This window comes from Neovison vison, chromosome 7, assembly GCF_020171115.1.
Source record: "Neovison vison isolate M4711 chromosome 7, ASM_NN_V1, whole genome shotgun sequence".
In the NCBI taxonomy this organism is placed as follows: domain Eukaryota; kingdom Metazoa; phylum Chordata; class Mammalia; order Carnivora; family Mustelidae; genus Neogale; species Neogale vison.
This window is the reverse complement of record NC_058097.1, coordinates 1227561-1241865: the sequence shown is the minus strand read 5'-3', so window position 1 is coordinate 1241865 and position 14305 is coordinate 1227561. Positions and strand designations below refer to the sequence as shown.

The 14305-nt window shown below is 69.2% G+C and overlaps 1 protein-coding gene across 1 annotated transcript; it reads left to right on the top strand.

Annotated features, from left to right (window-relative positions):
• The first annotated feature begins 419 nt into the window (after positions 1-419).
• ZNF469 (zinc finger protein 469) lies at positions 420-13476 on the top strand. Its single transcript, XM_044261260.1, has one exon. The coding sequence runs from the start codon at positions 420-422 to the stop codon at positions 11730-11732; it is 11313 nt and encodes a 3770-aa protein (XP_044117195.1). The 3' UTR covers positions 11733-13476.
• Positions 13477-14305: the final 829 nt, after the last annotated feature.

The following is a 14305-nucleotide window of genomic DNA, read 5'->3' as shown; positions in this document are numbered from 1 at the left end:
GACAGACTCACCTCCTCCCTTCCCACAGCTCCAGGCATGCGAAGGTGGCCCCGTCCTCCTCCCTGGGCGGTCCCCCGCTCACCCCTGGGTTTATCTCAGGCCATGCCAATGACGCCCAGGGGCCCATCGTCCCCGCCATGGGGGTCCAGTCTGGGAGTCTGCGTGGCACATGGGGCCCTTCCGCTCGTGGCCCAGCTAGCACCTGGCACGGCTGGTTTGAGGGCGGCCAGGGCTCTTCTTGGATCCTCTCCCGCCCAAAAGGAAGCCTCCCCTGAGCGCAGGGGCTGCCCGGTGGCCCCCGGCAACCCCCCGACTCACCCTGTGCTTTCCTTGCAGGCTCCATTCAGGACCATGAGAACAGGCTTCCCCAGGGGCCCCCTTGGACCACCACGTCCTCCTAGCGCCCAGACGGAGGGGCCATGCCCGGGGAGCAGCCCCGCCAAGCCCTGCCCCCAGCCATGACCGGGGACCCGCAGCCCTGCCAAACAGCTGGTGGCCTGGGGGGGCCCTCCCAGCCCCCCAGCGAGGACGGCGCCCCAGCCAGCAGGACCACCAAGGCCACAGGCAGCAGGGCCTGGGTGGGGGAGCCTCCAGAGTCCCAGCTGTGGCAGGCCAGGGAGGGGGAGCCCAAGGCGCCCCTCCTGAGAGCCGAGTCCCTGAGCAGCCTCGCAGGGAGGGGGGGCAGCCCGCAGGGCACCCCCGGGAGGAGCCCGGCGCAGGCTCTCGCGCAGCAGGCCAGCAGGGCTGACGGCAGTCCCCAGCAGCTGTACAATCGGAGCATCTCTGGCCCAAGGGTCAGACACACTCTGGACAAGACTCCTGAGGGCCCACAGGGCGAGGACCCCGTGCCCCCAGAGGCAAAGGCCCCACCGACCCCAGAAGAGCTCAGTTTCCAAAGGTGCTTCCAGGAGACCCCCTCCAGCTTTACCTCCAGCAACCATACCTCACAGAAGGCCACCTCCGGGCCCCCGCCCCTCAGGCCCCCCTCGGGCAGCAGTGCCAGGTCCTGCCGGCCGGCCTCCTACTCGGAACTCCAGGCCGGGGGGGCTGACAGCTGGCCTCCCGCTGTTGGGAACGGCTTCCCAGGTGCTAGATTTGGGGTCCCTGCTGCCAAGCCAGAGCCTTTTCCCGAAGGGGACGGCCCCGGGGTGGCCTCCTTCCCATACCCCCTCCAGGCACCGCACGGGCCTGGCCCAAAACCCTTCCCCGCGGACAGGTCCCCGCCCACGTACAGGGAAAGAGCGCTGATGTTTGCCTTCTGCCAGCCCGGGGGCGCATGGCCAGAAGACGTGGTGGGCACAGGCACCGCCTACCCCTTGCCCACCCAGCCCACGCCCCAGCCCCCACCCTGCTACCCAGGCCGGCCCAGCCTTGACGCCCCCAGTGACCTTGGCTGTGCTCCCCCACAACCTGGTGCTGCTCCCCTGGCCCCCAGCCCTTTCTCAGAGAGCCCGGCCACCTTTCTGGACAGTTTGCACAAGAGCCTGACCAAAGCTCTGCCTGAGAGACTGCCTTTGGCCCAGGACGACAGGCTGGGGAGCCCCAGGGGGCCCCCAAACTCTCTGTCCCAGAGGCACTTTCCTGGGCAGCCCTACGGAAGGCCCGGGGCCAGCGGAGTGGGGACCAGCCCAGGGCCTCTAGACACAGAGCTGGCCACCCCAGGGCCCCTGCCCACCAGACTGCCCCCGCTATGGGACCCTGCCACAGCCCCTTACCCCACACCTCCCCTGGGCCCCCCAGCCCCTGCCGGGAATGCCTTCTTCGAAGGCCAGGCCAACCTAGGCCAGCGCCTTGGCCTCCCCCGGAGCCCCCCACTGCCCTGGCCCCAAGTGCTCCCAGCCACCGGGCCTGGCCCCCAGCGCATGGAGGTGCTGAGCCAGCTGCCTTTCCCCGCAGGGGGCCCCGAGTGGCAGGGCGGCAGCCAGGGAGCCCTGGGGGCTGCCGGCAAGACCGCCGGGCCTGGGGAGAAGCTGGCAGTCCTGAGAAACAGCCCAGGTCAGCACGGGGGCAGCTCCCCTGGCCTGTTCGCCTACAACGGGCTGAAGGACTCCGGAGCCCAACCCCTGTTCTTTGGGGTGGCCCAGTCCCAGGTCTCACCCCGGGCAACCCCCAGCCTGCCCCCTCCCCGAGTCTTGGGCACCTCTCCCTGTGGGTCCCCGCTGCCCTCACCGGCCACCAACACGGCCAGCAGCAGCTCCTGCTCCTCGCTGTCCCCGCTGTCCAGCAGCCCGGCCAACCCCAGCTCGGAGGAGAGCCAGGTGTCCGGCCCACTCGGGCCCCCCACCTTCTTCCACGCCCCTGCTCGCCCCCCGGAGACCAGCAGCCCCTACCCGTCCCCTGAGCCCCCACACGCCGTGCCCAGGCACTACCAGCCGGAGCCCGTCAGAGAATTCCCTTTCCCCGCGGAGGGGCTGGGGCCTGAGGGCTCTTTCAAATGCTTAGAGGAGGCCCCCTTCTCAGGCTCAGGCCCGGAGGCCAGGCTGGAGGGCTTCCCCCAGGAGCCACCCCCCTACGCGGCCCACCACTTCCCCCTGAGCAGTGCGAGTCTGGACCAGCTGGACGTGTTGCTCACCTGCAGGCAGTGTGACCAGAACTACAGCAGCCTGGCCGCCTTCCTGGGGCACCGGCAGTTCTGCCGTGCGCTGCTGGCCAGGGCCAAGGATGGCCCCCCACAGCCCCCGGGACCTCCTGGCCCCCCCGACGCCCCCAAAGCGCCAGCCAGCGGGAACCTGAGCCTGCTCAGCCACACCAAGACGGTCCCCTTACTGGTCAGCGGGGACCTCCGGGCTGACGGCAAAGAGGACCCCCTGAGGACCAGCTTCCTGCCCAGCCTGGCCACCACCCCCTTCCCCCTCCCTGCCACAGACCTGGACCCTGAGGACGACGCCAAGCTGGACAGCCTCATCACCGAGGCGCTCAACGGCCTGGGGTACCAGTCGGACAACCCTGAGATCGACAGCAGCTTCATCGATGTCTTCGCTGATGAGGAGCCTTCCGGCCCCAGAGGGCCTGGTGCTGGGCAGCCCCCCAAGACCAAGGTTGGGGCCGTGCCAGAAAACAAAGCCCAGTACCCGCTCCCGGGCGAGGCCGCCCCTCTGGAGCCCCAGGTCCCCCGCCCTTGGAATGGGGGCTGCCCAGCCCGCAGCCGGCCGAAAACCCGCTCCCTGGGCCCCGCGCCCACCGAGGCAGGTGGGGCTGGCCTGGCCAGCCAGCAGAGGAGAGGGAAGCAGTTCAAGTTGTTCCAGAAAGGGCTGGATACCTCCAGCTCCACCAATAGCCGGAAGGGCCCCAGAGCCACTTGCCTGAGGCCGAGGAGGAAAGTGCACGGGGCGGAGGCACCCCCACCCCGCCCCCGGGACCTCAGGACCCAGGCCCCCAGGAGCCCCGCAGATCCCAGCCACCGGGCCCTCCCCATGGAGACTAGGAGCTCACCACGCCTCCGCCTGTCCCCCGGGAAGGGCTCCAGGAGGAGGAAGCCCCGGGCCGGCACCTGGAGCAAGGAGCTCATCCACAAAATCGTGCAGCAGAAAAACAAGGCCCAGGGGCGGCCGCGGCGGCGTGGCCCAGGCAGGCGCCTCCCTCCGGCCCCGGTGAGGCAGGTGCCCCGCAGCGCTGAGCTGGGCCTCGGAGAGCTCACCTGTGCCTCTGAGTCCGAGGAAGAGGACGGGTCACAGCCGCACGGCTCCTGCCTCCGAGGGCGGCCCCGCCAGGGCTGTGGCCGGCGGCACCGAGGCACGAAGCAGAAGGAAGCCGATGTGGCCCCAGGCCCTGAGGAGGACAGAGGGCCGCAGAAAGCCAGGACGGTCAGGAGGCAGGAAGCCACAAAGGTCAGGGCCCCCCCCAGCCCCAAGGAGCCAGGCAGTCCTTGCCCAGGCCCCGAGGAGAGAGGCCCCAAGCATCTCCTGCAGGTTCCGGCCAGTGCCGGGGCCCCAGAGGAGAACCGTCCGGCCCTGGACTCCCCCCCGGAGACCAAGAACCCCAGACCTGCTGAGGAGCGACTGCCAGGTGCCACTGAACTCCCCAGAGAGGCTCCAAGCTCCTCTCCAGCCTCCTGCGGGGAGGGAAGCCCCCGGTCCCCAGCCCCGGAGCCAGGCAGAGGGGACCCCCAGCTGTCCCGTGGGAGTGTGCCAGGCGCGGCCTGGGGCACAGAGCCGCCCACCTCCCAGGACAGAGAGGACCCCTACCCATCAGGAGAGCAGCTGGCGCCCGTCGCTCACGCCGCCGACACCTCCGCCCTTGAATCTGGCGCCCTGTTTTTGAAGACTCCGGATCTTGGCTGTGGCCCTGCTCTTCTTAACAGAGACCCAGTGGGGGTTCCACTTGCCAGAAAGGGGGCCCAGCCCTACAGCAGCTCCCCCAGCAAATTGTTCCTCGGACCCAAAGAGCTGCCTGGCTGTCTCCAAGAAGGCTTCTACTCCAAGCCCTTAGTGCCGGACTCTCCAGATGCCAGCGGCGCACGCCGGCCCCAGGACGGTTGGCACACCAGTGTCCTTGAGCCAAAACCACCAAGGAGCCCACCCTACGCGATCCACGGGGGCCCCGACAAAGCCGGACCCCCGCTGACCCTGGAGTCCACGCCGCTCTTCCCAGGGCTGCCTACAGATGGGCTTGACCCGCCCACCTACAGTGGCCGGCAGGGAAGTGGAGACACCCACCCCCTGCCCCTGTGCGCTGATCCTCCCCCAAGGAAACCCCAGTTAGAGCCACCGTCCTCCCTGCTTCTGCCCGACAAGGGCTGGTCCCTGCTGGAGGAGGCCCCAGTGCTGGCCAGCCATGTGGGTCACCTTCCCGACCTCTTGGGGGAGAAGGCCTTCGGTAGGAGACGCCCCGGGGAAGCAGCAGAGGCCGCCAGCCCTTCCCCTCTGCCTGGCAAGGTCGGCGAATGTGGCATCGCTTTTATGGGCAGCCTGTGCGAAGATGAACTAGAAATCAGAAGGCTGGTCGCCGAGTTGGAGACTCAGCTGCACAGTAAAGGGGCGTCCAGGGCCCCAGAACTGCCGCGCGCAGCTGGGCAGGTGGGCGGGATGCAGGCCGGCACCGGGGCCCCTCTGCCCACCCACCGGGCCGCCTCGCCCCCCAGGGACGCCTTCTCCGAGGCTGACCTCACCGGCCTTGGGGGGTTGACTCCACACCCAGAAGGGGCAGAAACAGCAGTGGCCGCCACGGAAAGGGGCCTGGGGAGCCCCCAGGAGGAGTGGTCCTCACCCCACCCAGGAGAAGCAGCCCTCGCCCCCTGTGTGCATGCAGACGGGGCCTCTGGGGCCAACCGCAGCTTCCAAGCAGTACAGAGAGCCGGGGTCTTGGAGACAGGCCCCCCAAAGGCCAAAGGGGACTGCGGGGCCCAGGCAGACGTCTCTTGCCCCAGCCCTGGAGAGCTGTTCAAGCCTCCACGGGATGTGAGCCGCTTAGCAAGCTGTAGCCCAAGCCATGAGCCTTTACTTCCCAAAAATAGTGAGGCTGCCAAGATGCACCCAAGCCACGCCCTGCCGCCCCTTCCCTGCACACAGGCAGGAGGGCCCTGCCGAGACCCCCCCGAGCTGGAAGCATCTGGCCGCCCACTAGCCCACCTGGCGCCCAGCTCGGCCTCTCAGGGGGCCGCCCCGTCCTGTGATGCCGGTCATGGCGATGTGCCCGAAGAATGCTCTGTGAGCCAAGCAGGCCCGCCCCACTCTGCTGCGGGGGGCCCTGGCCTTAAGAGTGATGAGGAGTCTGTGCCCGTGGCGGCCTCCCCGAGTCCCGCCTGCGCGCCCAACACCGGTCCTGGCAGGAGGCCCCAGGACCCAGCCGCAAGCCCCCTCCGTCAGCTGCAGCTCCTGGTGGCCAGAGCGGCTGGGGGTGAGGAGGACACCCTGGGCTCACAGGGGCGCCCGTCTGCTGGTACCCCAAGCCCTGGGTCTCTGGAAGGGGACAGTGCGGAAGGTGGGGACATGGCCCGCAGCACCCCCCAGGACGTCCCCGCAGCGGCCAGACATCAGCTGCAACCTGAGGCTGACGGACGCCTGGATCCCCTCGGCCAGGCTGGGGAGCCCGAGGGCCGAGGCAAAGCAGGCAGACAGCGGCCGGATAACTGGGGGGATCTGCTGGGGCTGGACAGCCTCTTCACGGTCAGTGCCAGTCCTGAGACTGCCCTGGCCGGGCTGGCCGGCGAGGCGGACCAGCTAGGGGGACAGCTCCAGGGAAACAGCCAGCTCTTAGGCCTTCCGAAAGAGGCGTGGGCCCCCCAAAGCCCTACCTCGTGTGATGCAGAAACTTTGGTTCCAGCCTTGGCAGTGGCCCGCGTCCGAAATGGGCCCGAAGCCCGGACCTCCGAGAAGGCGGCCAGCCCGGGCCTGGAGAAGCAGCTGCTGCTCACTGGGGACAACCCCGCTTCCGCCGTCAGGGAGCCGACCACCTGTGGCCCCCGGCCCGCTTCTGCAGCCACCCCCATTCCCTGCGGCCTGGAGCATCTGCCCCCGGAAGACCCTCCCAGGGGACCTTCAGGCAAGCTGGGGGGGCTGCTCCCAGCACCTCCAGCCTGCGGGGATCCTGACAGCCCGCAGCCCCTCCCACCCCCTTCTCCTGCCGGGCCCCCTCCACGAAGGGCTGACTGCAGCCCGGCCGCCACAGATGCCGGAGCTGGGCCACCTGCGGCAACTCCCCCATCTTCGAGGACAAGCCCCTGTGGCTTCAAGGAAAGCCTGGCCCACCGCCCCCTCCTGGGGGACCACAGCCCCCTGCAGAACCCTCCCTGGGGCCGGCCTGGCTGCATCCGTGTCTTCACTCCGGCCTGGGGGCAGGACCATCCCGAAGGCAGCGTGTCAGGACCTCCAGAAGATTCCAGAAAGGAGAAGCCAAGGCGCTCTCCTGTCTGTGTCACCAGTTCTCCCTCCAAGAGGCCCGACCCCCCAAGAGTCACCACGAGCACCCCTGCCGGGCCTGACGTTCCCACCGCAGATGGCACAGGGGCAGAAAGAGGCCCTGGGGTTGACCATCCAGCCCCGCACGGCTGGGGAGCCTCACCCCACCGCGGCCCCAGCAGGAGGCCCCCTGGCCCTGCCTCCCCAGACCCCCCAGGCAACAGGCAAGGCCAGGGTGTCACTGCTGTGCCCACCGACCCTTCCACATGGGGGGTGACGGGGCCAGAGTCCTGTGCCTGCCAGGAAGGCAAGGCGGGGGCTGGCCGCTCTAGCGCCATGACGGCCCCCGGAGCGGACACCAGCGACCTCGCCGTCCCCTGCCAGTCCCCGGAGATCCCCCGGGTCAGAACCGCATCTCCCAGCAGCACAGCCCAGGACTCCAGACCTAGCTCTCCCCAGAGCCTCAAAACTGTTCACTGCACACCCCAGAGTCCACAGGGCACCAGACAGAAGGCTGTGTCCACAGAAAATGCCCCCCAGGAGGACGGAACCTCCAGCGGGCGGCCGGTGACCTGTGAAGTGTGTGCAGCCTCCTTCCGCTCCAGGCCGGGCCTGAGCCGCCACAGAGCCCGGAAGCATGGGCTGCACAGGAGCCCCCCCGGCCCCCAGCCCCCCGCATGCCAGCCCCCCGGAAAGAGGAGCCGCCGGGCACCTGGGAAGGAGAAGTCCAGCCAGGGGCTGAACGGCCCTGGCCGTGCCACTGGGCTGCATCCTGACCAGGATACAGAGGCTCCTGAGGATGCATCAGGCCCTCAGCCAGCCAGACTCAGTGCAGGGAGCACCCTGGGCTGTTCCCCCAGCCGGGAACCTCATCCCCCAGGTCCGGGCGAGCCGGGAGAGGACATGAGGCCCGCAGAGCCCAGGAAGCAGGCCCCACTGGTGAGGGACAAACGCTGTCCCAAACAGGCAGACAAAGGAAGCGGCCAGCGGCGGGGCCGGACGCCCGTGGATGTCCCCAGCAAGATGGAGGGGAAGTTGCAGGAAAAGGGGAGAAAGCCAAGAGCCAGGAGGTTCCGGGAGGCGAGCGGTCCTCCGGTCAGTCCTGGTGTGATTTCTGGAAGAAGCCGCCGCCGGGGTCTGTCCACTGCAACTGCCAGTCCCCTGGGGCCTCCGGGCAGCCTCCTCTCAGTGCAGACCGAGCCGGATGCCAACGCCTGCTGGCCCGGGGTGATGGAGAACGCGGTGGACACAGATCCGGAGGAGACGCCCGCGCAGAGGTCACTCCAGGATTGGATGACCTGTGTGGAGGGGGTGGGGTGGGCGCCACCTGGGGACAGGCCCAGGGGACAGAAGGCAGCCCTGACCAGGGGCTGCTGGGGGCCCAGGGAGGCCAGAACATCCGACGTGCACAAAGAGCCAGCGTGGGCAGCTGGGGCCGAACCTGCAGGGCACTGCAGAGCAGTGGAGAGTGGATCAGGACAAGGAGTCGGGGAGGGGCCTGGGCCCTCCTGGAGCCCCCCAGGCCCTCAGGAGACACATGTGTCTGCCGGAGGCGCCAACAGCAGCTGCTCCCCCAGCCCCCTGCACAACCCAGAAGCGCAGGTCAGCGTCCAGGCATGTGAGGGCGCAGCTCCAGGAGCTCCCAGCCCAGGTCTCAGGGACCCTCTGAGCCTGTTTGATGATGAAGCCTCGTTTTCGCAGCTCTTCCCTCTGGGCGACCGCTGGACGCAGAAGAAGAACCCCCGAGTCTACGGCAAGCGCTGTAAAAAGCCGAAGGCCCCGCCCCCGCCGGAGCCCCTCCGCGAGGTGGGGGCCTGCCTCGCGCTGGGCTCGGCGGGCCTGTCCACGGACCTCAGCGACTCGGGCTCTCTCTGCCTCTCCCACGAGGACCCGTGGGGTGACGAGGCCTCGGGTCTGCCGGAGTCCTTCCTGCTGGAGGGCTTCCTGAGCAGCAAGGTGCCCGGCATTGACCCCTGGGCCCCCAGCCCCAGCCTGTGGGCCCTGGAGGCCGACCCGGGGGGGGACTCTGCGGAGGACGTGCCCCCTCGCCACACGGAGGACCGCGGGTCAGAGAACATTCCCGAGCTGCACATGGTTCCGGCGTCTTGGCGAGACCTGGACCTGCAGGTCCCAGCTGAAGGGGTGGCCTCTTCTCTAGGAGAGCTGAGCCCAGAGCCCCCCGACCTGGAGCAGGAACGCTACGACAGCGGGCCCCCCGGGGCGGCCGTGGACCTGGAGATGCTCCGCACCAAGCTGGACGAGCAGGACCTGGGCTTCCTGACGCCCCGGGACGACCCCGGGGGTGTCCTCAGCACGGGCTCCTTAGACTTCGCGGAGCCGCCGAGCCCGGGCGCCGCCGGGGCGGGGGGAGCGCCGGGCCGGGACCGGCCGGCCAAGGCCAGCAGGGCGTCCTACAAGTGCAAGGTGTGCTTCCAGCGCTTCCGCGGCCTGGGCGAGCTGGACCTGCACAAGCTGGCCCACAGCCCCGCGCCGCCGCCCACCTGCTACCTGTGCGTGGCGCGCAGGTTCGGCTCCCGCGAGCGGCTGCGGGCGCACCTGCAGGAGAAGCACGCGCAGAGCGGCCCGGGCCGCTGGGCCTGCGGCATGTGCGGGCGCGCGGCCGCCGACGTCTGGATGTACAACGAGCACCTGCGGGAGCACGCGCTGCGGTTCGCCCGCAAGGGGCCGGCGCGGGGGTCCCTCGGGGACTGGGGCGCCGGCCGGCGGGGCGCACGCGTCCCGGGCGGCGGCGCGGGGCAGGCGTCCGGACCCCGCGGGGGCGGGCGCTCCCCGGCCGACGGGCGCCCCGGGGAGGCGTCGGGGCCGCAGCCGGGGGCCGGGAGAGGGTCGCCGAGGGACAGCGCGAGACCCCCGGCTGCGGCCGCCCGCCCCGGCCCGGAGCGCACCCCGGCGCCGGACGGGGCCTCGGCGGGCAGCAGCGGCCCCGCGGCCTGCGGGAAGCCCCCTCCTCCCCGCGGCCCTGCCCAGGCGCGCGCCGGCCGCTCCCCGCCGCCCCGGGCCGGCCGCGCGCCCCCCGCCTGCGAGGACCCGTCGCGCGACTGCCACCACTGCGGCAAGCGCTTCCCGAAGCCCTTCAAGCTGCAGCGCCACCTGGCGGTGCACAGCCCGCAGCGCGTCTACCTGTGCCCGCGCTGCCCGCGCGTGTACCCCGAGCACGAGCAGCTGCGCGCGCACCTGGGCGGGGCGCACGGCGCGCGGGGGCCGCTGGAGCTGCCGCACACGGCGCTCTACGCCTGCGAGCTGTGTGCGCACGTCACGCGCGTCAGCCGGCGGTCGCTCGTGTGCAGCGCCTGCAACTACACCTTCGCCCGGAAGGAGCAGTTCGAGCGGCACATGCGCAAGCACCGGGGCGGGGCGCAGCCGCCCTTCGCCTTCCGCCGCGTGCGCAGGCCCGGCGCCCCCGCCCCCAAGGCGCCGGCCCGCGAGGGCGCGCTGCCCAGCAAGCGGCGCCGGGTGGCCGCGCCCGGCAGCCCCGCGGGGCCCGGCGCCCGGGGGCCTCTGTCCTGGGGCTGCAGCCCGCCCCGGAGCGAGGGGTCGCTCCCAGCCCTGCTCCAGCCCTGCCCAGAAGCAGCCCCTGGCACCACCAAGGGGCAGCCCGGGACCCCGGAGAGGCCTGTAGACCCCGTGGGCCACCCGGGGACGGGGGGCGACGTGCCCTCTGACCTCCAGGAGCCGCTGCCCCCGGCTCTGTCTCCTTTCCCCGCGGCCTCCGCTGATGGCCAAGGTGGCCGCAAGCCAGGCGGAGCCCCTGGGAGGTCCGCAGGTGAGGCTTCTCCAGGCAGCCCTGGGCCTCCTCTGCAGCAGGCTCTCCCGCTGGGGGGGTCCGTGCCCCGGCCAGGGTCCAGAGGCCAAGATGGAGAGGAAAAGAGGGCTACTGGCCCATTCTCAGGGAAACGCAGGACCCCAAGTACCCCTGACCTTTGCCTGGAAGCCCCGTCCCTCCCCCAGAAGGAGAAGCAGGTGTCCACAGGCCTCACGGTGCCCGAGGGAGGTACAGGGGGACCCTCCCACAAGGGCAGTGCGGTCAAGCCTTGGGGTGGCCGGAGTTCCTCAAAGGACAGGTCGGCTATGCCCACCCCCAGCAAAGCCCCCAGGTTCCCGGTACAACCGAAGAAGGTCGTGGCCAGTCCGACACCCACAGAGCTGACCCATGGCACTGAGCCTACCACCCTCAAAGCCAAGCCGAGCCCCAGCACCCAGGGCAGTGGAGGCCCACGGCACGGCAGCAAGACAGCAGGTGGCAGCCAGCCCCAGCCAGCCAGCGGGCAGCTCCAGAGTGAGACGGCCACGACCCCAGCCAAGCCCGACTGCCCAGGCCAGGGCCCCGCCCCAGACAAGCACCCTCCTCGAGCCAAAAGTTCTCCCAAGGGGCCAAGGGGAGCCAGTGACCAGGGTTCCCGAGGGAGCCTGGGCACCAGGGAGGATGGGGAGGTCAGCGAGAAGAAAAGGAAGGGCCGGGCCCCAGGGCCAAGCAAGAGTGAGAGTGTGGGGAGCTTGGGGAGAGCCCACTTGGTCCCTGACAAGCCCCCCCGGGCCCCCCGAAAACAGGCGACGCCCAGCCGTGTGCTCCCCACCAAGGCCAGGCCCAGTAACCAGAGCAGCCCGATGCCACCCCAGCCGTCAGAGCCACGGCAGGCGGGCCCCGGACACACCCATGGGGACTGCAGACGCAGCAAGGAGGGACAGGGCAAGGCCTTCCCCCAGGGGAGACCCCTGCAGAGACCCCCGAAGAGGGACAGAGCTGTCCACGGTGCTGAACCAGCCGACCGCCGTGCCTGCCGGACTGCCGCCTCCCAGAACGACCTCCTCAGCCAGCTCTTCGGGCAGAGACTGACCAGTTTCAAGATCCCGTTAAAGAAGGACCCTCCCGAGTAGTTCACGGCCGTGAGTGAGTACCTGGGAGCAGGGCTCGGAACAGCCCAGCACTGGGGGCTCCTGTCTGTGCTGATGGGCCTCAGTCCTCTGAGGGCGTCCGACGGGGGCCGTGTGGCGGTCCGCCTGACTTTGCACAAGCACTCGGCGTCCGGCGTTAGGGCCGAGACTGTGATACTCTGAGCGGGGCCTGGGTGGACAGCAGTGCCTTTCTGGATGGAAGGTGAGGGTGAGCCCCTTGGAGACCATGTAGCTCTTTTCTCGGTACCAAGAACTCGAAGAGAGAGCCGACCCCGCCCCCCACCCCTGCGCCCCGTTGCCCAGGCGCAGAACTCCGCAGACGACGCACCCCACGGTTAGCACGGCCCCCCCTCCCATGTCATCTGGCAGGGAAGTGAGCCGAGGCCGTCTGCAGCCAGGTCACGGCACGCTCCCCTTAGTCTTGCTGCTGTTGCTGGAAGGGCTTAGAAGCCACATGCGGGGGCAGGGCTGTCCCCCGGAAGAGCTGTTCGTGGGGCCTCAGGTTCCCAGGGCGCGCCAGGCTTCTCTTCTCTGGCCGCCGAGTGGCTACGGCGGCTGTCCGTGCTGCTCACGGTCTCTAGCGCACCTTGACCCCTGGGGATCGAGTTCCCGTCAGGAACACAGAGAAAAGCTGCTCACCAACCAGCTCCCGCCGCCCGCTCTCCCTCCCCGGCCCCCGGCCTCTGCGGATGCCTTTCTAGAGACTTCCTCCCACAAGGAGCTCTCCGCTGCGAGTATCAGCTGTTTTACTCTGAATTTCTGGTGCTATTTTGTGTCGTAATGTGAATTCAGGCTTCCTTGGCGCGTTTCACCTGGAGCTTTGGGCGGGGAGACCAGCTGGGGAGGCGCACGAAGGCCCACGGGCACCGGCGGCCCCGACACGTCCTTCACTAGCTCCCCCGGCCGCTGGCTGGCCCCAGCCCCAGGGTGGCGGTCCGCGGTCGGAGCAGCCAAGTGGGGCACTGCAGGCCGGGGCATGGCACGGTGGCCTGACCCTGGAGGCGTCTCGTGCACTGACATGACCCAGGGGTCGTCGCACATGTCCTGTCTTCCACGGGGCAGGAGGGTGGGCGAGGTTTCCTTCTGTCCTTAGGTATTTCTGAGGTTTGTGGTTTGCGTCGTTCTGTTGGTTTGTTGTGTTGTCGTTTTTTTTTTTTTTCCACTTTTTTACCTTGGGTGCAATGTGTGTGTCAAAACTTTTTATTTTGGTATTTTGAAAGAGACCAAATAGGCCCAAATTGCCTTTCTCAAAGGTGCTGCGTGCGCTCAGAACGCCTTTAGTGCTGATGAATGAGACCTGGGACTCTGAGCTGTTCTGTGCGAAACACGGCGAACACATCCTGTCAAATATATCCTCAGTATTTTCCCAGAGAGCCTCCGGCTGTGGCGTCTGTCCTCTCGCCGCCCCCTGCCCCCCGCCCCCACGCGAGCGCGAGGCCTGGCCCAGAGAGCCTTGCCTTCCGTGGACGCCTCTGTCCCTGCAGAGCTGCACCCGAGCAGCCAAGCAGTCCCTCCAGCTCCTCCGGGCCATGGACGCGGTGGGGGACCTGACCTGGGGGATGGGAGCCGGAGAGGCAGAGTGTCGGGAACTTGCCAGCGCGGCTCAGTCGGGGGTCTCGGGATGGCAGCAGAGGCAGGTGGAAGGGTCAAAGTGGAAGAGAGCACCTGCCGCAGGCTCAGACCCTGGGGCCCACCGTGTGCTGAAGACACGCCTTGGAGACCCCGGCAGGACAAGTGTGCCTAGAGAGCAAGCAGGGCTGTCCAAAGTCAGGCAGCCATGCTGTCCTGCCTCTGACCCCAAGGCGCGAGGGGCACTCAGAGCCGCCCCCCAAGGTACGCGCAGGGGAGGGGAGGGGACTTCCGGGGAGGGGGACGCACAGGTGAAGCCATCGTGGGGTCTCACCTTGCTCGGCCAGGAGCAGCGTTCCCAGGCGCTCCCGCTCAAGCCAAGCCCTCCCAGGGCCCGGGCCACCCCTCTCATGTGGACATGCCTACTGTGTGTTGCCCTTGGGGGCTTCCCGACCGATTCTGTGGGGAGCTGGGGGCTTTGGTCTCCTTGGAGGTCTCTGTAGCAGGGCCTCAGAAAGGGAGACACAGAGGGACATAGGGTTGGATTCTGGTTGGGACGAGGTGAGTCTGAGCTGTGTTTGACAATGGCCATCTGGTGACTTGGGGTGCAGACCCCTGGGGCGCGGTGGGGTCCACAGTGCTGGGCACCCCTGTTCGACCACACCAGGGGCGGGGGGGGGGGACCAGCAGCATCCCGGCCCCTGGGAACAGGAGGGAAGTTGCAGGCCCCACCCCAGACCACAAATCCGAGCGGCCGTGCCCGCCTGGCCGGCAGGTGGCAGCATTGGCCCGGCTCCGCGATGCCGGCCACTCAGCCTCTGAGGCCCGAGGGCACGGTGCCCGCCGGCTCCCACAAGCCAACGGGACCAGCACGCAGGCACCCCGACCTCATCGACAGGCTCAGAGACACACACGTACTGCACAGCGTCACCCGGGCCGACCCTGGGGCCCACAGACCCAAACACGGCAAACACACCACCTCGCCC